Source organism: Camelina sativa, chromosome 7 (assembly GCF_000633955.1).
Source record: "Camelina sativa cultivar DH55 chromosome 7, Cs, whole genome shotgun sequence".
Lineage (NCBI taxonomy): Eukaryota > Viridiplantae > Streptophyta > Magnoliopsida > Brassicales > Brassicaceae > Camelina > Camelina sativa.
The window spans coordinates 25,432,558-25,455,287 of NC_025691.1; the positions used below are offsets into that span (position 1 = coordinate 25,432,558).

General features: G+C 36.7%; 5 protein-coding genes and 1 pseudogene across 7 annotated transcripts in view; 5 read left to right on the forward strand and 1 right to left on the reverse strand.

Moving 5' to 3' along the window:
* Positions 1,943-6,184, forward strand: LOC104702533. The gene is made up of 4 exons (XM_010418392.2): positions 1,943-4,013; positions 4,604-4,803; positions 4,927-5,150; positions 5,233-6,184. Exons 1-4 carry the CDS (start codon positions 2,483-2,485, stop codon positions 5,966-5,968), a joined length of 2,691 nt encoding a protein of 896 aa, XP_010416694.1. The 5' UTR covers positions 1,943-2,482; the 3' UTR covers positions 5,969-6,184.
* On the forward strand, positions 7,046-10,220 carry LOC104702534 (protein disulfide isomerase-like 1-2). Its single transcript, XM_010418393.2, has 10 exons — positions 7,046-7,306; positions 7,664-7,694; positions 7,828-8,115; positions 8,206-8,394; positions 8,494-8,619; positions 8,970-9,107; positions 9,199-9,318; positions 9,415-9,532; positions 9,616-9,728; positions 9,810-10,220. Exons 1-10 carry the CDS (start codon positions 7,140-7,142, stop codon positions 10,047-10,049), a joined length of 1,530 nt encoding a protein of 509 aa, XP_010416695.1. The 5' UTR covers positions 7,046-7,139; the 3' UTR covers positions 10,050-10,220.
* LOC104702535 (indole glucosinolate O-methyltransferase 4-like) lies at positions 11,978-13,765 on the forward strand. The gene is made up of 4 exons (XM_010418394.2): positions 11,978-12,438; positions 12,572-12,882; positions 13,032-13,096; positions 13,239-13,765. The coding sequence occupies exons 1-4, from the start codon at positions 11,978-11,980 to the stop codon at positions 13,536-13,538; spliced, it is 1,137 nt and encodes a 378-aa protein (XP_010416696.1). The 3' UTR covers positions 13,539-13,765.
* LOC104704935 lies at positions 14,085-17,522 on the forward strand (annotated as a pseudogene).
* Positions 20,107-21,937, forward strand: LOC104702536 (indole glucosinolate O-methyltransferase 4-like). The gene is made up of 4 exons (XM_010418395.2): positions 20,107-20,694; positions 20,875-21,185; positions 21,299-21,363; positions 21,453-21,937. Exons 1-4 carry the CDS (start codon positions 20,150-20,152, stop codon positions 21,753-21,755), a joined length of 1,224 nt encoding a protein of 407 aa, XP_010416697.1. The 5' UTR covers positions 20,107-20,149; the 3' UTR covers positions 21,756-21,937.
* The window catches only part of LOC104702537 (acetyltransferase At1g77540), a 2,758-nt gene continuing 2,155 nt past the window's right edge, over positions 22,128-22,730 (reverse strand). The window contains exons 2-3 of one of the 3 annotated variants that reach the window (XM_010418396.2): positions 22,468-22,730; positions 22,128-22,369 (exon numbers count right to left, since the gene is read on the reverse strand). In XM_010418396.2, coding sequence (XP_010416698.1) covers positions 22,298-22,369; positions 22,468-22,730 — 335 coding nt within the window. In that variant the 3' untranslated portion in view covers positions 22,128-22,297. The remainder of the gene's footprint in view (positions 22,370-22,467) is intronic. The other 2 variants (XM_010418397.2, XM_010418399.2) reach the window with 2 other exon arrangements.

Below are 22,730 nucleotides of genomic sequence, written 5' to 3' on the forward strand. Positions count from 1 at the left end.
TCTTACGGAGTTACGGTGGAACACAGTGATGAAATCCAGCGTCAAGGCTTTGAGGTTAGCTACTAAAACATTGGTGGTGGTTAGGATTTCTCTTACCTGGTGGTTTAAGATTTGAGAGTAGTGTGAGCAATTCCAATACTAGATACTATAATATAAAGTGTGTGAATCACTGCTACGCCTTTGCACGAATATTTCAGAACATTAAAATAAGGCTTGCAGTTGCTTTGCCTTTTAAAGATTCATTCAAGATTCTTCTGCCATTTGGATACTAAAGAAAGAAAAGGCTTCTCTCTATTGGATTAGGTTAACCATCGTACTTGTTTCTAAATCTATACAAAGGGATTTTAGATAACTTTTTCAACACCACATGCCACATAGAGACGTGCATAGTTATGCTCCATATATCTATTATTTTTTTTACTTTTTGACGTCAACTCCATCTATTCTTCTTCTTCTCAAGATTTTTGATTATTAAAGTGTTGTTAGGAAAAATCAATGTTTCCTTTACAACTACCAACTTTAAATATTAAATTCTGAATCAAGAAAGATGTAACAAATTGGTTGGTATGGAAAATGATGTGCCTTCCTTCTTCTAGTGACGCAAGAAGCTTACGACGATGAGCCGATGGGATTGGTCAGACTCATTCTCATTTTCCTAATTGCTTTTTAAAACTTTTCTTTTTCTTTTACCTTTTCGTGATTCTTCTGAATCATGAGGTCATGTTTTCTCGTTCGAAATGATAATCATGATAATATCATCAAAATAGACACACCGACGACGACCCACCTTCTTGTACGATCCAGACATATATAACCGAATTTGAACTAAAATGAATGAGTGAAAAAGGACTCAATTGTTAAACAGCACAACCATTATCTTGATGATAAAACAAAACAAATTATGATATGGATTTGGCCCTTAGGAGATTGTGATTAAGGAGGTGAATGTGGAACTGGATTTGGCAGCACATGACCTACTTTTGTCACCCAATAGTCTTAATGTCTCATGTTAATAATACATGCAATCAGTTATACAAATTTACAAAACAAATGAGACTATTAATTTGTCTTGTAAAGGAAACATATAAATTGATGGGATTTGATGATTCGGATATGAGACTTACTGATCATGAAGATAATTTAGTTTGACAAATACTATTAACGACTTCTGAAAATGAGATTGGCTTCATTGCTTTTGACAAAATAGTTGTCAATATTGTTTGGGATGTTTTCAATAGGAAAACAAGAACGTAGACAAGAGAGAGAGAAAACAGGGGTCATGGGGAATGGATCAATCAACAAAAGAGAAAAAGATTAGATCCACATATATCAAATTTTGGTAAACTATATCCATTTTTTTCCGCTTACTATATAATCCACTGAAACAATGAGTAGTAGTAATTCACAAACTGTTTTACGGCCAAGTATCGTATTGCACAAAGATAGAAATAATCAGGCGAAATTGGTAGGGACCAAAACTAAACAAATCTTAATACTAGGAAAATATAGTTTTTTAAAAACCCAAATTTTTCGTGTGAACAATAAATAGAAAACATGTCAATTGAATAGTAAACTTCATCCGACATTACAAATTTACAACAAACCAAAAAATGGAACACACACCCATTCACTTCTTTTACCAATAGAGAAAAAATGGAAACATTATAAATTTTGATCGTTAAAAATTTTATAATTTCAACATATTTTTGTTTCGGTATGTAAATTTACTGCTCAAAGTTTCAAATTTTTTCTTTTTTTTTGGTCAACAAAGTTTCTAATTTAAGTTTTTTTTTTTAAGTTCTGTGTATTTTATTAAATTTTAAAAACGTTGTGAAAGTTAGTCAAATTGGTAGGAAATCTAGGGACCAAAACTAAATAAAGTATATTGTCAAATTTTATTTTATTTCCTCGTCGTTGCCACTTTCTTCTTCTCCTTCTCAAATTCACAGTTCGCAATAAATATTTTCCCAGATCCCCCGCCCCCTAGCTTTCCTCCCACATCTTTTTATCCATTAAATTTAGTAGAAAAAGCTGAAAATTAATTGCAACCTGGCGACTTTGAAGTTTCTTTTTGGTTTCTTCTTTACCTTGTGTGTATGTCTCCCTCTCCCTACTCTGATTCGTGAACACGTTTTCAAATAAATCATCAACCATGGCTTCTTCTGCTTTTTTCTTCTCCAATCTAACTCATGCACTCAGCACTTCATATTAAATTCGTTTTTTTTTTACATGATCACTAAAAATTACGGCTAATCACATTTTGCTCTGTTCCTCCTCCAGAAAAACTTTGCTCTGTTCTTACTAAAAAAAAAACCAAACTTTGTTCTGTTCCTACGATTTTTCCATTCAATTTTGCCGCCGTTTTCTTCGACTAAAATCTGAGGCCAGCGAAGGTTGTTGTTGTTGCTCCATGTCCAACGATGATCGAAGAGTGAGAATTTGAAACAGAGTCTAGAGTTCCCCCGAGGAAGAAGACGTTATTATGGGTTGCGGAGGGTCAAAATTAGATAATCAACAGATTGTGATTCTCTGCAGAGAGCGTAAGGAACATATTAAAGCGGCGTCGTATCATCGCTCTGCTCTCGCCGTCGCTCACCTTACTTACTTCCAGTCTCTCTCCGACGTCGGCGAAGCTATTCAACGTTTCGTCGACGATGAAGGCTTGTTACTTGCTTCTTCGTCTTCTTCTTCTACTTCGCCGGATTCTCCAGCTCTTACGTTACCGTCCGACGAAGGGAAGCCGCCGAAGAAACACAAGAAGAAGATCCCTCCTCCTTCAACCACCTCCATTTCTCATTCCATCATCGAAGAAGACGGAGACGAAGACGAAGATGAGTCGCATTTGCATCTAAGCTCCGGATCCGACTCCGAATCCGAAACAGAAGCTGGATCTAATGATCATCTCCAAATTGATGATAGCACTCCTGAACAAGAACGGTCAACTCAAACATTTCATTCCGGTTATGATCCAACTAGCTATGCTCCACCGGTTTACCCACCCGGTTATCCACCAAGTTACACACAAGGTTATATGCCCGGTTATCAACCGGGTTATCCGCCGGGATACCCACCGGGTTACCCGAGTTTCAACCCAAACGCAAATCGAGGAATGTATTTTATGAAGAAATCCGCGCCGCAATCTGGACCGTTCATCTTCCAGCCGGAGAATCATCGAGTGGAGAACGCACAATGGCCGTCGGACTCTGGATTCGGAAACGCTGGAGCGCAACGGAAATCGCCGTCAGCGGCTCCTCCTCCGTCACCGCCAAAGGTTTCAACTTGGGATTTCTTGAACGTATTTGATACATATGACTACAGCAACGGTCGTTCTCGTGCTTCCGGATATTATCCGATGGGAATGGCGTCAATCTCAAGCAGTCCTGATTCTAAGGAAGTTAGAGAAAGAGAAGGGATCCCTGAGCTGGAAGAAGTAACAGGGGAAGAAGTGATCAAGCAAGTATATAGACGTCCCAAGAGAACAGGATTGGAGAAGGTGAAAGAACACAGAGACGAGGACGAGTACAACGTTGTTCGTGAGAAGAACAGTATTAACAAAAGAGGTTATGTTGGTGAGGAAACTATGAGGGCAGTGCCGGTGCCAGATAAAGCCACTGAAAGCTCATTCGATTCGGAGACGGTGTCTTCTTTCTCAGGGAGTGATGTAGAATCTGAGTTTCACTATGTTAATGGTGGTGAAGGAAAGAGCAGCAACAGTTCTTCTAATAGTCATGAGACGGCAATGGGGACGAAGATTTCGGTAGAGGAAGAGTATGGGAGGAAGAAAGGAGTGAGCTTTGAGTTGGAGGAAACGACGAGCACTTCCTCTTTTGATGTTGAATCTTCCAAGATAAGTAGCTTATCTAGTTTGTCGTACCATGCCACTAGGGATCTCAGAGAAACTGTGAAGGAGATCAAAAGTGAGTTCGAGGTTGCTTCTTCGTGTGGGAAGGAGGTTGCTGTGTTACTTGAGGTTGGCAAGTTGCCTTATCAGCATAAAAATAATGGCTTTAAAGGTACCCTCCTGTCTTAGTGTCTTAACTCTTGTATGTTTTGCTGGTCTGATATTCTGATACTCCTTGATGATATAGCTCCTTCCTTTTTGCAGTCATCTATGTATAGAAACCTATATATTTAGCATGATTCAGTGTAAGTCATAGTTACCAAGTAATGCTGATTAACTGAAGTTTAATGGGTATTTGATGACTTGTTTAGACGTGCCTCCGGGAATTGTATAAACTTTGATGTAATGGGAAGTTATCTTGACTGAATAGGAATTTCTCCTGTCTGCTAGATTTTTCTGAATTTACTGAATTATGAAACAAAGCTGGATGGTTTGGTTTCGAGAGATAAGTTATGTTAGGTTTAGACTGATTTGCTTCGTGTTGTATGGAAAGCCTCTTGTTATTGTGGTTTAGTAGGGAAAGCATCTTGACATCTTGTTATTGTCTGTCAATATAGTAGGGAAAGCATCTTGTTATTGTGGTTTAGACTGATTTGCTTTGTGTTGGACTGTGAACCATATAATATGTGCACACTGCTTTTTGGATGAGTTTTTTTGCTGCTTTGTTTGGTGAAGTTTTAAATGAAGTGTTATACTTTGCAGTTATCTTATCCAGGATCATGTATCTGGTAGCACCATCCACACAGTCATCACATTCTCAGCCCATACGTTTAACATCTAGGACACGGAAAATGGCGAAAGCATACAATGGACAAGATGTTAATGGAGGCTCCACTGGGAACCTCTCATCAACCTTGGAGAAACTGTATGCGTGGGAAAAGAAACGGTACAAGGAAGTTAAGGTATTAATGCCTTTATATATGATGTAGCTTTGTCTTTTTTTTGAATCTCTAATCTCTAATGTGACTTTATGTCACTTATAGATTCTTGCGTGATGTTACATCGTGATTTGCGTTTGATGGCAGGACGAAGAGAAGTTTCGTGCCATTTATGAAGAGAAGTGCAGGAGACTTAAAAAAATGGATAGTGATGGAGCAGAGTCTATCAAGATCGAGGCTACTCGGGCAGCCATTAGGAAGCTTATGACCAAAATTGATATTTGTATAAGATCAGTTGATTCAATTTCCAGCAGAATCCACATACTTAGAGATGAAGAATTGCAGCCACAGTTGACACAGTTAATACACGGGTAAATCATCTTTCTATATTTCGATATCTATGAGCAGATTAAGCTGTCAAACAAAACTGATACTTTTTGTGTGTGTTTGAAGGTTGATAAGAATGTGGAGATCGATGCTTAAGTGCCACCAGAAACAGTTCCAGGCAATCATGGAGAGCAAGGTTCGATCTCTCAAAGCAAACACAACCTTACAAAAAGACTCTGGCTCGAACGCAATTCTTGATCTTGAGGTGGAGCTAAGAGAATGGTCTAGCAGCTTCAACAACTGGGTTAACACCCAGAAGTTATACGTCCAGTCCCTAAGCGGATGGCTCTCGAGATGCCTTCACTATGAACCCGAGGCAACAGAGGACGGAATCGCTCCTTTCTCTCCTAGCCAGATAGGTGCACCACCCATCTTTATCATATGCAAAGATTGGCAAGAAGCAATGGGTAGAATATCTGAAGATAATGTGGCTAATGCTATGCAAAGTTTCGCTTCAAGCCTACGCGAGTTATGGGAGAAGCAAGAAGAAGAGCAGAGGGTAAAAGCGCAGTTTGAGCAGCGAGATGCGGAGGAGTCAGAGAGAAGTTTGGTTTCGAGAAGTAAGTCAGAGAGCGGGATATCGGCTTTGGATGATCTGAAAGTGGATTTAGATTCAATGAGGAAGAAGCTAGTAGAGGAAAGAGGAAAGCGTAAAGAAACTGTTAAGCTTGTGAACAACGAGTCATCTAGTAGCTTGAAAAATGGTTTAGTTCCCATATTTGGGGCATTGAGAAAATTCACAGCAGAAGTTGTGAGAGCTCATGAAATTGTTCGGCTACAACATCCTCAGACTTCTTCTTGAGCAGAGAGTTTTGAAGTTTTTGTTACTTACAAATTAGATATACATAGGATTATTATATAGGAAAACTTTGGTATAGATATGCTCATATTCATTCATTGGTTGGTTAGTTTGCTTTGTAACCCGTTTGGTGAAGAAGAAATGATCAAGTTTTCTCATTCAATTGAGATTATCTATGAAAATGCTATATAAACAATCCTGACTGATATTGGTTACAAATTTACAAGAATACATAAATAAGATTTTGAAATTCACAACAGTATCAAGGATTTAAAAAAGAATAAAGAACATAAGAATATAGTGTCTCATGGTTTGGCATGCTCTATGTCTATGATAGAGTATTAATATATATATATATTTTTTGGCAGCCTATGATACTTCTTTAATGGCTAGACGTTTGACAAGTTAAAAAAATGTAAAAATTAGAGAAATGTCAAAGATTTCGTATGTTTTGTGTTCGAATATTATGGTTCACATGTTATGTTCATTACCTGAAGTTATAATACATATATCGGTTGTTATATGTTGATAAAATTATGTCTTAAACCACAATAGTTTACTCCTTAAAATACAATTATTATTTTTGTTTATATATAAGTAGGCAATGTTGCCATAGTGAAGCCATGGTAGCAACATAAGGAAAAGAAGAGAGATCATGGGTTAGGCATAATCTATAGGATGTTAATAATCCTGGCAAAAAGATCAAAGTCAAATCTCCATAAATTTAATTTTTGGTCAGTAACTTTTCAAAAGATGCACATTTATTTTGAGTGTTGACTCAGCAAGGATTATAATGAGACAATAAAGTGTATTAATTATTTTCATTAATTATGACTTTTTTTTTTTTTTGACACTGCAGATTATGGAAGTAAATATTGAGAAAATCAATAACCGTTGTGGGTCAAAGAGTCAATGAAAATATTTTACTTGCCAAAAAGTTAAAATGGAAACCAAAAAAAAACAATGACGAGGCATTATCCAATAAAAACACGCCACGTGTAAATATGGCCACTAAGCATCCAGAGATTTCGTTTAATTTCTATAATCCATAGCGCTTAGTATAAATTAGTGAGTGCAGCAGAGCATAATCAAATCCCATTCCTCTCCTCTCTGATAAGAAGAAGAAGAAGAACATTCTTCGTCGTCGTACAGAGAAGAAGAGAGACGATAATAAATGGCGTTCAAGGGTTTAGCGTGGTTTTCGATCCTTTTGTTGTCTTTGTTCGCTTCTTCTATCAGAAGCGAACAGACGGAGGAGTTCGTCTTGACTCTCGATCACTCTAACTTCACCGATACCATCAACAAGCACGATTTCATCCTCGTCGAGTTCTACGCCCCTTGGTAATATCTATTCTCAATTACTCTCTCTATTTCTCTTGTCTATCAATCTTAATCGTGAGATCGATCTCTGTCCTCGTGAATTATTATTGTGGCTCTCTTGCTGTTGTTGTCTAGTGTTTGATTTTAAACGGTGAAGCTGATTGTTTTCGATAGGTGTGTTGTTTTGTTTCACTCGACTCAGTCTATGTTGGCTTAATGTGTTCTCGTCTTAGAATACAAACCTTGTTTAGAATAATCATTTGGGATTATTATGCTTTGACTTATTTTCGTCTGTAATTGGATGCGTATAAAAGCTATCCTGATTTTAATTCTCTTCGTTTCATTTGAGTAACTTGATGTTTTTTGCTTTGTTTTCAGGTGTGGTCACTGTCAGAAGCTTGCTCCTGAGGTGAGAATTTTGGCTTTTTTAATCACTTAATTACAGATTGATTTGTGTTTTTTTTTTTTTTCGAAATTTGAATTTTAGAGATAACAATTTTACTTATATGGGCTAAGCTAAGATGGGTGTGATTGCTTTACAGTATGAGAAGGCTGCATCAGAGTTGAGCAGTCATAACCCTCCCCTAGCTCTTGCCAAGATTGATGCCAGTCAGGAAGCTAACAAAGGAATCGCTAACGAGTACAAGATTCAGGGTTTCCCCACTATGAAGATTCTGAGAAATGGTGGGAAAACTATTCAAGATTACAATGGACCTCGTGAAGCCGACGGTATTGTCACTTATGTTAAGAAGCAAAGTGGCCCTGCTTCTGTTGAAATCAAGTCAGCTGATGTTGCTGCTGAGGTTGTTGGTGATAAGAATGTTGTTGCTGTAAGTACTGCTTCTTGATTTTATTTTCAGTCCACGAGTTCTGCAACCAACCATTATATTATGTCTCTCTCTCTCTCTCTGTTGTCTTAGGTTGGAGTGTTCCCTAAATTATCCGGCGAGGAGTTCGATTCTTTCACGGCCCTTGCTGAGAAATTGCGTGCTGACTATGATTTCGCACACACTTTGGATGCCAAGCATCTTCCTCGTGGAGATTCTTCTGTGCAAGGACCTGTCGTCAGACTATTCAAGCCTTTTGATGAACTCTTTGTTGATTCCAAGGTACATAGGAACCCTTTTTTTCATTTTTTACATATTACATCACTGAGTAGTCATGGTTTATTACAGATTACTTATTTGATTGACAAATCATGAATTCAGGATTTCAATGGGGAAGCTCTAGAGAAATTCGTCAAAGAATCGAGCATTCCACTTGTCACCGTCTTTGACAGTGATCCCAACAACCACCCATATGTTGCCAAATTCTTTGAAAGCCCTGCCACTAAGGTATCATTTGTGAATTTATTTACATAAATGGATATTTCAGTTATGCCTTACATTTTTACTCGACTAGTATTTTAGAGTATTGAAAATGGTAGTTTAGTAATTAGTATGTGCGTGAAGGTTTAAAGCTTTTAGATTGTGTAAACTGTAGCAAAGGCTGTGATAGCAGAACGCGTTAATTAAATTTGGTAACTGGATCATAATTCTCTTGATAATTGTTGAGGTCCCTTTTTGATGTCGAAATGAGTTTATTGAAAGCATTTGTTCTGTTCTGTTTTCTTTTTGTTTTTTCATTTGTTTCCAGTCTTCTATGACATTCTGGTTTTTATGGATAGTAATATTTTGAATATCAGGCAATGATGTTCGTTAACTTCACCGGGGCAACAGCTGAATCTCTAAAATCAAAGTACCGTGAAGTTGCTACATCCAACAAAGGTCAAGATCTTGCCTTCCTTGTTGGTGATGCTGAGAGCAGCCAAGGCGCTTTCCAGGTTACTATAGAACTTTGTCTCTCCCAGTCATTTTCTCCTGTCAGTGTTAACACATCTCTAAACAATTTATTTGGATGTATCTGTGAAACAGTACTTTGGACTTGAAGAAAGCCAAGTTCCCCTCATCATCATCCAAACTCCTGATAGCCAGAAGTATTTGAAAGCAAATGTTGAGGTTGACCAGATTGAATCATGGATCAAGGACTTCAAGGTTTCATTCTCTTTTGCAGACTATCACACTAGCTTTATGTAAAAAAAAGTACGTTTAGAATCAGTGTAACTTAACCAACTAATATGTTTTCTTCAGGACGGGAAAGTTGCCGCCCACAAAAAATCTCAACCTATTCCAGCTGAGAACAACGAACCAGTGAAGGTTGTTGTAGCCGAGAGCCTTGACGACATAGTTTTCAAGTCTGGAAAGAATGGTGAGTACATTTTTGAAAACTCTAGTGATCGTTTCAATATTTGTGCAAAACCAAGACTGATAAACTATCAATTCATGTATCAGTTTTGATTGAATTCTACGCACCGTGGTGTGGACATTGCCAAAAACTTGCTCCAATCTTGGACGAAGTGGCTTTGTCATTCCAGAACGACCCAAGTGTGATCATAGCAAAGCTAGTAAGTTCTCTTTATTGTTTACATGTAAATCAATCACTTGGGATCTACTGGAGTGACTAAACCGGTTGTGTGTGTGTACAGGACGCAACTGCAAATGATATCCCAAGTGATACCTTTGATGTGAAAGGGTTCCCGACCATTTACTTCAGATCAGCAAGCGGAAACGTTAAAGTGTACGAAGGAGACAGGACAAAGGAAGACTTCATAAACTTCGTTGAGAAGAACAGTGAGAAGAAGGCAGCTTCTCATGGGGAAGAGTCTACCAAGATTGAGGAACCAAAGAAGACTACCGAGGAAGCAGCTGCAAAGGACGAACTGTAGAAGTCTTGAGTTTTTTTTTTGAAGTAGGAGCATTTCTCTTCTTCTCCTCCCTATCCATCAGAATCTTCTTTTTTCTTTTATAGTTTCTTCTTTTTTGGCTATCTTGTTCGAAACCCAAATTCTCTGCCGTTAATAAAAAGTTCCGATCAGAGGAACCTAATAATCATCTAATCTGTTTGATCAAAGGGTTTGGTATATGGTTCCTTGTCGACTATTTAGTAAGTCATCCTAATATCATCATGACTCTCGAAGTCATGTGCGGTGGCAATACCAAACCAAAAACGACATAGGGCTAACATTCTCATCATATCTATGAGATAGAAGTCACATATGCTGCCTGCGCCTGCATCTCAGTTGTTGTAGCAGCTACTTACTACTTACGTTTTTAATGGTTGTGTAGTGGATGCGATTAGGCTGCTGCACATACTAATGGGGACATTTTGTACCCATTAAATAATATATCAATATATATAACTTGGGGACCATATAAATATGTAATTTCCCCCCATAAAAAAACATGTACATTTCACGGGATTTGTATTGGATTGATGATATAACATCACTAATACTAAAAATTAAATTATAAGGTGTGATTCTATAATGGATTTATATATTATCTCATAGTGTTAAACGAGCACCTTTAATCATGGAATATAATATCTAGATTTTTACATACTAAATTCCTTTTTCTTGTAGTCATACTAAACAATTAACATTGTACGGCTTCAAAATGTTACTTTCGATTTTAATACTGTGTTAAGTTAAGAGTGTTTCTCCTTTTCCACAGTATATTCAACTAAACCTCGAGATTTTGTATGACGTTGCTAAGATACGATGTACTTAAATATATTGTTACATTTTCGCTGCAATTTTAAACTGAAATCACATGACAAATGATCGCAATATATGAGCAATTAACGATAAAGAATCAAATATATTTTTAATCAGAATGATTAGAAGAAGAAAAAAACGACAAAAATATGTACTCGTCCATTTGACACCAATCAAATAGTAAAGGAACAATATAATTTAGCTTTGGTGGTTCCATAAAGTGATAGCCTGATTCACGTGGTTTCGTGGACCCAACGGTTCCTGTTAATACCACAAAAATATTTTATTTTTACAATGTTTTAAATTATGGTGTAGGTGATATAGAGAGTCCGAGAAAATTCACACCCACACACACACTTGTTATCTTTTGCATATTATGGTAAGAAAATACACCTTTGGCGGTTTGATGAAAAAAACTAATATTGCTTAGTACTCCAATTTTTCTGCAAACTTTTATATCAATGAATACGTGATCTTCTTGACTAACATATAGCTCCAATCTTATATATATACCATGCATATTTTTGCAACTTCAGACAAAATATGAAAATAACATTGTTTAGATTTGTTTGTTTTGTTTTCTTTGTTGTAAAAGCTAATCAATACCATGTCGTTTATTAGGTTTGTTTAAAATAAGTACAATGTGTTTCATGCTTTCTATGTATATACACTTTTATAATCATGAATTGTATAGGTACATGTATAGATTTTATATCCATGTTTGATAGAAAGAAAAATTGTGCTTTCTATGTGTATATCAATAACATAGATTTTAAAAATAACAGTAGTAAAAAAGGGATGGATTTGGTATAACAAATATAATACTTTAAAGTTGAAACCATTGTCCCCACAATCCATGATCATGAAACTTTTCATTATTTCGTGAATCACGAAGAAAAATAAAATACAATTGCCAATTGCCATAGTCTTTGTGTATTGATTTGGCAATCAAATGGAAAGCCCTTGCGTCCACTTGGATGGCTACTTGGCTTCACATTGTTTCCTTATAAAAATGTCACTAATGAAGAATGTTGAAAACCACACTCTCGAACTTTAAACTCTTCTTTCCTAAATAATCTCTCTAACCAACGACAGGAATGACTAACCACCTTCAAGATCCCTTAACCACTTACCCTAAACCGGTTTTAACCAAAGAAGAAGACGAGAAAATGGTGAGTTTGCAAGCGGAGAGCATCGTGAACACCGTCGCCTTCCCTATGGTTCTCAAAGCAGCCTTGGAGCTTGGTGTCATCGACACAATCGTTGCTGCAGGCAACGGCGCATGGCTATCACCATCTGAGATAGTGGATAGTCTCCCAACCAAACCTACCAACCCGGAGGCGCCGGTGTTGCTGGACCGGATGCTACGATTACTCGTCAGCCACTCGATCTTGAAGTGTCGTCTGGTTGAAGCCAGAGAAAATGGTCGAACCGGAAAGATCAAGAGAGAATATGCAACCGAACCGGTTTGCAAGTTTTTCTTGAAAGATAGTGACGGCTCTGGTTCTCTTTTGTCTCTGTTCTTAATGTTCCATAGCCAAGTGTTTTTTAAGACTTGGTAAGTGATCGTATAAGTCAATTCGATCTGGTTGTCAGTTACATCAAAACCAGATAAATTATAACCACTTACAAAAAAAAAAGGGTAGTTCTCTATAAACCTATCATAAATGAACAAGATTTTGTCTTAACAGGACAAATCTTAAAGATGTGGTACTAGAAGGAAGCGATGCATTCAGCTCTGCCCACGGCATGAGAATTTTTGAATACATTAATTCCGATGAACAATTCGCTGAGATGTTTAATCGCGCCATGTCGGAACCTTCAACCATGATCATGAAGAAGGTTCTAGAAGTATACAGAGGATTTGAAGATGTTAACACTTTGGTGGATGTTGGTGGAGGAAATGGCACCATTTCAGGTCTTGTCACTTCCAAGTATCCTCATATTAAAGGTGTTAATTTCGACTTAGCTCAGGTTTTAACTCAGGCTCCTTTTTATCCAGGTACACACTATTTAATACTATTCTTTGTTAAACAACTTCTTAATATATATATATATATACATTTGATCAGATTTATATTGAACTGCTAGTTTTTAATAACTACACCTCTTAATTAAACATTTTGTATTGTTTAATTATACTAATGATAGGAGTCGAGCATGTCTCCGGAGACATGTTTATAGAAGTTCCAAAGGGAGATGCCATCTTTATGAAAGTAAGTTTACAAATATATTTGAAGAGACAAAATTTTAAATTTATTTATTTTGCTAGAAGGCTTGATATATAAATTTATATCTTTAATGTTATTATCTAAGAAAATCATTTATTCGAACTAGAATGGTTACAATGATTGACAGTGGATACTACATGATTGGACGGACGAGCTTTGTATAAAGATTCTGAAAAATTGTTGGAAGAGTCTACCAGAAAAAGGGAAAGTGATCATCGTAGAGATGATTACACCAACAGAACCAAAGAGTGGTGACTTTTCCTCCAACACTGTGTTTGCCATGGACTTGTTGATGTTAACACAATGCTCAGGTGGGAAAGAGAGATCTATTTCACAGTTCGAGAGCTTAGCATTTGGGTCAGGTTTTGTTCGATGTGACATCATTTGCCTTGCCTATTCATATTCTGTTATCGAACTCCACAAATAAGATAATTGGAATTTACCAAAACAATACAATATTCACTGGTTTGGTGCATGTGAGAAATTATGGGGGCTACAAATCTTCTACTTTACATATGTAAAATGAATAAGTTACGTACGCGGAGTTTTTTTTTTTTTTTTAATTTTTGTAATGGTTTTTATTGCATGTAATACAATGTTTTATGGTGCTGGCTTGGGTCCTTTTGCTTTTATGAAAGTGTGTGTTTGCATTAAGTTTGTAGTTACTGTTTGGATCGCGGGTTTAACAGCTGTCTGACCGGAACGGTCCGGATTTTACAAACATTGAGTTACGTTGATTACATATTTGCAATACTATTAAATCAGCATACATATTGAAAAGTGAATATGGATTATGGACAATGGTTATCCTTTTTTTTTTGTGCAAATATGTAAAGTGGTACACAATGTTTAAAGATGATAGGAGTCGAACATATGTAAAGTGGTACACAATAGTTACACTTTGTGCACTTTTACTAACATGAACAAAGTTGTTCATGTGCTCCTGTTACTAACATGAACAACTTTGTGCACTTTTAAAGATGTTGGACAAGTTGTTCATGTTCGACTTTGTGTAAACGACCAGGGTGAACATGCGCACTCTGCCTTTGTTGAGTTTGCTTCTCCTAATGAAGCAAACAAGGTGAGACTAGTTTTTTTTAGTAATGATGAATCAATTATCAACTATTCAATTTGAAATTAACCCTTATTGCTGATTAAATCAATCTTTTATACGCTAGGCACTGGAAACGAAGAACGGTGAATATTTGTACAGTTGCAAGATTTTTATTGGAGTGGCTGAGACATCTCCGTACCATCCACCCAAGTAAAATGATTTTCCATGTTACGGAGATTTGTTTCTTGTAACACTCGTTGTAACTTATTGCTAGAGTTTTGATCCCACTACAGAAGACCAACGCTTTTTTTTTTCCTTTTTGTTAATTAGGTTTTGCCTAGATCACAAGGTTTGGTAAGGGATCTAACTCTTTGCATCTTGAGTTTGTTTTCATGAAGAAGAGCTCAGTTGGTGTACTTTTTGGTATACATGGAGAGATCACCACTAAGGTTTTCGATATATCAGGAACGTAGACTCCCTTCAACTAGAAAAAGAAGATGAGACACCTTCTGATTTTGTTGTTGAGGTACCCTGTTCTTATTATCTGCTTCAGATGAGGCTACTTTTTTTTTTTTGGTTATGCAATTTAAGTCCTTCTCTCCTTTGAGTCGTGCTAACACTTGGCTGTTAAATTCAGGAATTACTCGTTATTGCCAATCTCTCTCCCCACACTTAAATATCACACATGTAAGCCGCACCTTACATTTCCACTTTTCGTTCTCTGGAGCAAGTTTTCCTTCACTGATATTTTAACCTCCACTTTCGCAGCCGAAATTTCTTCCATCATGTTGGAAGAGTTGTTAGTGTTTGACTTGTTGTAAACGGCGAGGGTAAGAATGTGGGCTATGGCTTTGTTGAGTTTGGTTCTGCCCACGATGCAAACACGGTGAGAGTAGTTTTGTTTTGTTTTGTAGTAATGATGAAAAAAAAGTATTCAAATAATTTGAAAAGTAGTCTCTTTACTTATTGATTATGAAAATGTATACATAACTAGTTATTTAAAAGTACAATACCTGATTAAATCTTTTGTGCTGTAGGCTCTCGAACTTATGAATGGTGAATATTTGCATGCTCATAAGATTTTGTTGATGAAAGGACATTATCAAACTCCTGCTTTTGTTGAGGTACATGTCCTTCTTATCTTCTAAATAATGTCCTCCGGCTGTTGCCAAAAAATGCCCTTCCTAGGATGGATCTTTTTTGTTTTTCTGCAATTTTTTAAATTCCTTTTCTCCTAAAGAGTCGTGCTAACTCACTTGGCTGTTATATTCAGGAAGCTGCCATAACTAAAACGCTCTTTGTTGCCAATCTTTCTAGAACCATTAAAATATCAGATATGTAAGTAGCATCTTAAATTTCCACTTTCGTTCTCGGAGCAAGTTTTTCATGACTAATAATAATTAATCGTCCGTATTTACAGCATCAATTTCTTCAGAGTTGTTGGAGAAGTTGTTCATGTTCGACTTATTGTAAACAGCCAGGGGCAGCAGCCTAGGGGCTGGGGCTTTGTTGAGTTCGCTTCTGCTACCGAAGTAGAGAAGGTGAGAGTGTCGTTCTGTAGTACTGATGAAAAGTGCATTTTAGTAGTCAGTTGAAAAGTAGTGATGATACATATACAAGTGGTCATCTGAAAGTACGATTGCTGATTAAATATTTTATACTGTAGGCGCTGGTAAAGAACGGTGAATATTTGCACGGGCGCAAGATTTCTCTTGAGGCGGCTAAGACAGTTCCACTCAGTCCACCCAAGTAAATTGATTTTCCATGCTATGGAGATTTGTTTCTGTTACACTGGTTGTAACTTATTGCTGGAGCTTTGATGCCACTAAAGACTAACGCTTTTTGTTTTGTTAATTAGGTTTTGCCTAGATCACAAGGTTTGGTAAGGGATTTAACTATCTGCACCTGGAGTTTGTTCATTGGGTGAAGTTTTTGGGATACATGGAGTGATCACCAAGGTTTTTGATATTCCCAGGTACGAAGACTACCTTCGACAAGAAAGCCTTCTGGTGGGAGAAGATGAGGCAGTGGAAGGACTTGATGAAACTCCCAATTTTCTTGAGGTACCGTACCTGTTTTTACTATCTTCAAAATATGTCAGGCTAAGAAGAAACACGTAGCGTTTAATAACAGGTTTTTTTGGCCACCACAAAATCGAAAGATGACTTATTCTGGGGATGAGGCTACTTTTTGTTGTTATTGCACTTTTTAAGTCGTCCTTGTATTCTTAGAGTCGTGCTAACACATTTGGGTGTTAAATTCAGGAAGTTGCTGCAAGGAAAAATACACTATTTCTTGCCAATCTCCCTTACGACTGTCAGATATACCAACTATGTAAGTAGCACTTTTTTTAATTTCCTCTTCTCTGTTTCGTTCTTGGAGCAAGTTTTTAATGACTCATATTTTTACCCTCCATTTTTACAGCATCAGTTACTTCAGACATGTTGGAGAAATTGTTCATGTTCGAATTATGGTAGACAACATGGGCGAGCATTTGGGTTGTGGCTATGTTGAGTTTGCTTCTTCTAACGAAGCAGAGAAGGTGATAGATACTTGCGATGAAGTAGAAGTAGTGTATATTTGAAAGTAGGATTTCTGATTTAACATTTTCATGCGGTACGCGCTGCTGCAAAAGAAGAAATATTTGGGATACATGAACATTTTTGTTGACGTGGCTGAGATAGCTACTCCATACCCTGTCGGACCCAAGTAAAGTGATTTTTCCATATGGAGATTTGTTTCTCTAACTTTTTGAGATGTCATTTAACAGAAGATTAACGCTATTATCTTTGTTAATTATTAGGTACAACCTTGCAAAGAAGCTTTGGTAAGGGGTTTAACTGTTTTGCCTTTTGTGTTTTGTTATCAGGAGCTATCCCATTGGGTGAATTTTTCTGTATACATGGGGAGAGATGATCACTAGGGTTTTTTTTTTTATTTTTATATTCCAGTTACGACGACAACCTTCGGCGAGGAATAATGATGACCAAACCGAATCTGAAGAAACAGGAACGTGGACAAGGAATAATGAAGACCAAACAGAATCTGAAGAAACAGGAGGTTCCTATGAAGGTGATGGGTTTGTTCTGCGGTAAGAAGATTACCTTCTCAGCTGACGATGATGAGAAACCAAACACGGACCCCGTCTAGTATGACGATGTGTTTCAGCCGCATAATTGCCTTCTGGCTTAGTCTGGCTTATATTCAATACTTAATCTGGGACAGGAAGTTTTTTTTCACCTCATTAAAATGAATAATCAGGTTTACCGTTTACATATTTTATCAAACCTAGGACATTTGACTATTTGCCTAAAAAAATAAAATCAATACAATAAAAGTAGGATGTGTTTCTCTTTAGTATTACACCTCAGCATTTTTGAGAATCCAGATAACCAATCAAATTATAACAATTAATACAGCTCAATTTTGATATCCAATAATATTCATCTATCTTTCCATGTCATTTTTTACGTTAATTTGCTGCATTTTTAAAAATGGCCCAAACCCAACATACTAATAGCAAAATACAATTACATAGGAATCTAATTGTATTTATAATTAAAAGCCAAGTAAATAGCCCAAATCGTAGAAAGATAAAATAGGTAAAGAAATGGTTGTCGTTCAATACCCAACAAACCGAAAAAATGTGAGAATATCTAATATTCGATATCTACTTGTGATTAATTATGAGAACTGCGGTGAAATTTGTTGTTTCTTTCCCTTCAGATCACTTTCTATTTTCTACTCTAAAATAATTTACCTTAACGGAGGAGATAGTAGGAAAGATTGGAATATTGGATGTTCATTAAAGATAACAAAGTAATCAACTAAAATGACGATGTTGCTTTGTATTTTTTCGAAGACGCACTTTGAATCTGGTAAGAGATACAATAAACCACACGGCTTCACAGATTGGAATTACCTCTGGCAATAGAAAAATAATGCGAGGTAAGAGTATGAACGCCGTGGAAAAGCTACAACAAGGAGATATAGTTAAAATATGTGGTGAGAGTCAATACTATACAAAAATTATTCTCAAAATAATTGAAATAAAACAGTAGAAAAACATTCTTGCGGTGTAGCGCGGGCACGATCCTAGTGTTTATTAATAATGTGTTTGAGTGTTTCTCCCTTTCCAACTTTATGTATATACAACTAACCTCGAGATTTTGTGTGGCCGCTGCGCTGATACGATGTATTAATTAAAGAAAGTATTATCATATCTTCAGCTGCTACTTTAAAGCGGAAATCATATGACATGACAAAGATAAATGATCAAAAATTCAATATTTAACCAAAAATAAAAGACCAAAATATTTTGACACACCAATCCAAATGGCATATAGTAAAAGGAACAATATAATAAGTTCTGGTGGTTCCATAAAGTGATTGCCCCCTGATTCACGTGGGGGCGCTCCTGTTAATACCTACACGATTTTTATCAAGTTTTTTAATATACCGTATTTTTAAAGGGTACGTTGCAAAGAGATTTATTAAACGCGGCCGAGAGCATATGTATGCAAGGTATTGGTGTTAATTGGAAGATTATTTCAAATTTCCAATAACTGAAAGATTACAACGTTTTTTTTAGAAACTAGATTTCCACAATGAATTTGTTTGATGGGGAAACAAATTCAAGGAAGTAATCTTTCAAGAAATTCGATCTGAACTTGAAATCGGAAAAAAGTTTAAATTTCTTAGAACTCAAATTAGGGTTTTGCTAAGAACAATGAAAAATCTAAGTTATTGTATTTAACCTTGGATGATTTACAATGAGGGAGTCTCCTCTTATTTATACTTTCCTCTAGATCAGTGAATATATTAGCTTTTCTTATAATTTGGACTAAAATGAGGAAAGTTGCTTTTTCTCTTCAAATCGGCCACCGGGCGAATTAGGAAGTCTGCTCTCCATCTTCGGGGCTGGGCTTCCTTCTTCCGAATAGGCCTCAAGTAAACATTCAATTGGGTTCTAAACCGAATTCCCTGTTTAGTAATCAAAATCTCTTTCTGATTCAAATCGGTATGTTGGGGGTGCTAAATCCCGCACCAACAGTTTTCAATCCATAACCTAATTCCGGTTACAGTACTCGTAGTTTTCTTACGGCCAGCCGGAAAATTTTGTTTTTATTTTTCATCTCTTTCTCTCTCACGTACATTTTCTTCTCGTTTAGCATGATAATGGTCTTGGTTCCATATATACCATATAACAATGCTGTCCGATATACAGAACTATCGATGAATATTTATACTCCAAAGTACGATCAATCAATTTTTTTCTCTCTTTTTTTTCTTTTTTTTTTTTTTTCTTTTTGGTTAAAATTTAGAAAACATCAATCACTAGTTGTAGTAGTTGGTGGTTCCGTAAAATGATTTCCCGAATGGAGTAAAAAAGTGTATCCTGAATCATGCATGATTCACGTGGTTTTGGTGGACCACCGGATCCTCTTAAATCACCTGAGATATTTATTTTTAATGATCGATCATGTCATACAATAATTATATACTGTTTTGATCCCACTAGCGGGTAAACCATATAACGTCACCATACTCTAATATATGTTTAAACATATATTATGACAAGCTGCAATACAAACCGATATACGTACGTACTAGACAATGAATAAACTCCGGTTCCATTATACTGACTATTTTAGCTTCTTTTTTTTTTGGGTGAAAGAATAAGAGGGTCGATGCGTCTTCATTAGACTACACGCGTCTTACTGCATGGCACCAAGTATCAAGTGTAACTCAAACCTTTGTAACTCAAACCTTTGTTTATCTATCTAGCTATTTATCAACAATAACAACTAACAATAATAAATGGCGAGTCAACTACGTACATGCCTACATGAACCCTTATCCTTTCGTCCCATCCCCCGTATGTATAATATAAAAATTATAGAACATATATAATCATGGGCGGCCACTGGTTGGTTACCAAAACAAAAGTGGATCAACTTGGCTTGAGATTTCTACTTATAAAAATGGCACCAAGTGTGAGTGTTAAAACCACACTTTCCAACCAAACTCTATCTTATCTTCTTCATCAATCAACAGTTATGACAAACCATCTTCAAGAACACTTGACCACTTGCCCAAAACGGGTTCTAGCCAAAGAAGAACAAGAAGTGAACGAGAAAATGGTGAGCTTGCAAGCAGAGACTATCGTGAATACTGTGGCTTTCCCCATGGTTCTTAAAGCCGCCTTGGAGCTTGGCGTCATCGACACGATCGCTGCTGCAAGAAAAGGCACATGGCTCTCACCGTCTGAGATAGCAGTTAGTCTCCCAATCAAACCCACTAACCCGGAGGCGCCCATGTTGCTGGACCGGATGCTGCGGTTACTCGCCAGCCACTCCATTTTGAAGTGCGGTATGGTTGAAAGGAAAGAAAATGGTCAAACCGGAAAGATCGAGAGGGTATATGCAGCCGAACCGATTTGCAAGTTTTTCTTGAAAGATAGTGACGGCTCTGGTTCTTTCTCGTCTTTGTTCTTTTTGCTCCATAGCCAAGTCATTTTGAAGACTTGGTAAGTGCTTCTTCTACTATTCGAAAATTAAATTTAAATGAGTAGTTGATCTTTAATAGCATTAAACCAGTTATAAAAACCAACTAATCAAACCAATTTACGTACACTAATACATGAACTTATCGTAGCAATTGACAAAGTACTTAAAGATTTTTTATATATATAAAAAACATATCATAGGACAAATCTCAAGGATGTGATACTAGAAGGAAAAGATGCATTCAGCTCTGCCCACGGCATGAAAATATTCGAATACATTAATTCGGATGGGCAATTCGCTGAGCTGTTTAGCCGGGCAATGGCGGAATCGTCCACTATGGTCATGAACAAAGTTCTAGAGTTTTACAGAGGATTTAAACATGTTAACACTTTAGTGGATGTAGGAGGAGGAGTTGGCACCATATTTGGTATCATCACTTCGAAGTATCCTCATATCAAGGGTGTTAATTTCGACTTAGCTCAGGTTTTATCTCATGCTCCTTTTTATCCAGGTACAAAACTACTTTAGTATGTTTGGTCTTTGGTGTGTGCTAGTTTTATTTTATTAACTAATACTCCTCCTAAACTACCTTTTTGTCTTGTTTGATTATACTAATTATTGTAGGTGTCGAACATGTCTCGGGAGACATGTTTATAGAAGTTCCAAAGGGAGATGCCATCTTTATGAAAGTAAGGTCACAAATATATACATTTGAACAGATAAATTAATTTGTATATCTCCATTATTTTCCAAGTAAAATGGTTACAATGATTGACAGTGGATACTACATGATTGGCCGGACGAGCATTGTATAAAGATTCTGAAAAATTGTTGGAAAAGTCTACCAGAAAAAGGGATAGTGATCATCGTAGAGATGATTACACCAGTGGAACCAAAGCGTAATGATTTTTCCTGTAACACTGTGTTGGGGATGGACTTGTTGATGTTAACACAATGCTCGGGTGGTAAAGAGAGATCTCTTTCGCAGTTCGAGAGTTTAGCATTTGCCTCAGGTTTTGTTCGATGTGAAATCATACGTGGTCTTGCTTATTCTTATTCTGTTATCGAATTCCACAAATAAGGTTTTAGCATTTACGAAAATAAAACAATGATTGGTCTGGTGCATGTAATATTAAGGCTGTGTTATCTTTTTCTAAGACTGGTGATTGTTTTGTATTAACCGAGTGCAATAATAATGGTGACATAAGTATGAAAGTATGTTTTGAGTTTTTTTTGAGTTTGTAACTGAAACATTGCGTCTTACGCTTTCTTCTTTTATTCCTCTTCCCACAACAATTCTACAACGTTTTTAAAGTAAGGGAGACAAGAAATAGTATCTTAATTTAGTTTTTTTTTATGTTCTAATCTTATATATCTGGCAATCGAATAATCAAAATCTTTGCTGTAATCTTGATTTTTTAATACACCAAATAATAGTAAACTCCAATTTCGATAAGTGAAAGCTTTTATGATTCATAAAGATTTATGTCGCTCTGATTTTGATTACAAAGATGTTTCAAAGATACACAATCAACGATTATTATTATTGGGGACATTTTAGTTAGAGACATTACTTAATTTTATTACAGAGAGGACACAAAGAGAAGGGAGAGTAGTTTCACTTCAGATGCTAGACTTGAGATCCTCTGAGTGAACTAGAGGCTTCCATGACTGGTTTCGAGGAAGGAACGTATCCTGCAAAATCCAATCACACACACACACACACACACAAAACTCACGAGTTCAACTTCAAACTCAAGAATTTTCGAAATAGATTTCTAAAATTAACGTACCGAAACGTAGGAGCAGGAAGGGACGACGGAGATGGAGTGAGAGGAGGCGTGTTCGAAAGCAGCGACGCAGAGATGAGAAGCTAAACCTAATCCTCGTTTGGAGGAAGGAACGTAGGTATGGACCAGATCCATCACTTTACCGTTGTTTCTCATCTTGTACTCTATGTAAGCTTCGTGATCCTCCGTCTCGAATCTCCGTTTCCCTTCGTTCCACACTATCTTCGGCGTCTCCGTCGCCATCTTCGCCTCCGATGTCGCCGCCG

Excerpts from the sequence above, each read along its gene's own strand:
- LOC104702533 (XM_010418392.2), top strand. The coding sequence starts at position 2,483 with ATGGGTTGCGGAGGGTCAAAATTAGATAATCAACAGATTGTGATTCTC. Across the intron at positions 4,014-4,603 it reads TAAAAATAATGGCTTTAAAG|TTATCTTATCCAGGATCATG; the intron begins GTACCCTCCTGT and ends TATACTTTGCAG. Across the intron at positions 5,151-5,232 it reads TTGACACAGTTAATACACGG|GTTGATAAGAATGTGGAGAT; the intron begins GTAAATCATCTT and ends GTGTGTTTGAAG.
- LOC104702534 (XM_010418393.2), top strand. The coding sequence starts at position 7,140 with ATGGCGTTCAAGGGTTTAGCGTGGTTTTCGATCCTTTTGTTGTCTTTG. Across the intron at positions 7,695-7,827 it reads GTCAGAAGCTTGCTCCTGAG|TATGAGAAGGCTGCATCAGA; the intron begins GTGAGAATTTTG and ends ATTGCTTTACAG. Across the intron at positions 9,533-9,615 it reads TTTCAAGTCTGGAAAGAATG|TTTTGATTGAATTCTACGCA; the intron begins GTGAGTACATTT and ends TTCATGTATCAG.
- LOC104702535 (XM_010418394.2), top strand. The coding sequence starts at position 11,978 with ATGACTAACCACCTTCAAGATCCCTTAACCACTTACCCTAAACCGGTT. Across the intron at positions 12,439-12,571 it reads CAAGTGTTTTTTAAGACTTG|GACAAATCTTAAAGATGTGG; the intron begins GTAAGTGATCGT and ends TTGTCTTAACAG. Across the intron at positions 12,883-13,031 it reads TCAGGCTCCTTTTTATCCAG|GAGTCGAGCATGTCTCCGGA; the intron begins GTACACACTATT and ends TACTAATGATAG.
- LOC104702536 (XM_010418395.2), top strand. The coding sequence starts at position 20,150 with ATGGCACCAAGTGTGAGTGTTAAAACCACACTTTCCAACCAAACTCTA. Across the intron at positions 20,695-20,874 it reads CAAGTCATTTTGAAGACTTG|GACAAATCTCAAGGATGTGA; the intron begins GTAAGTGCTTCT and ends AACATATCATAG. Across the intron at positions 21,364-21,452 it reads GAGATGCCATCTTTATGAAA|TGGATACTACATGATTGGCC; the intron begins GTAAGGTCACAA and ends AATGATTGACAG.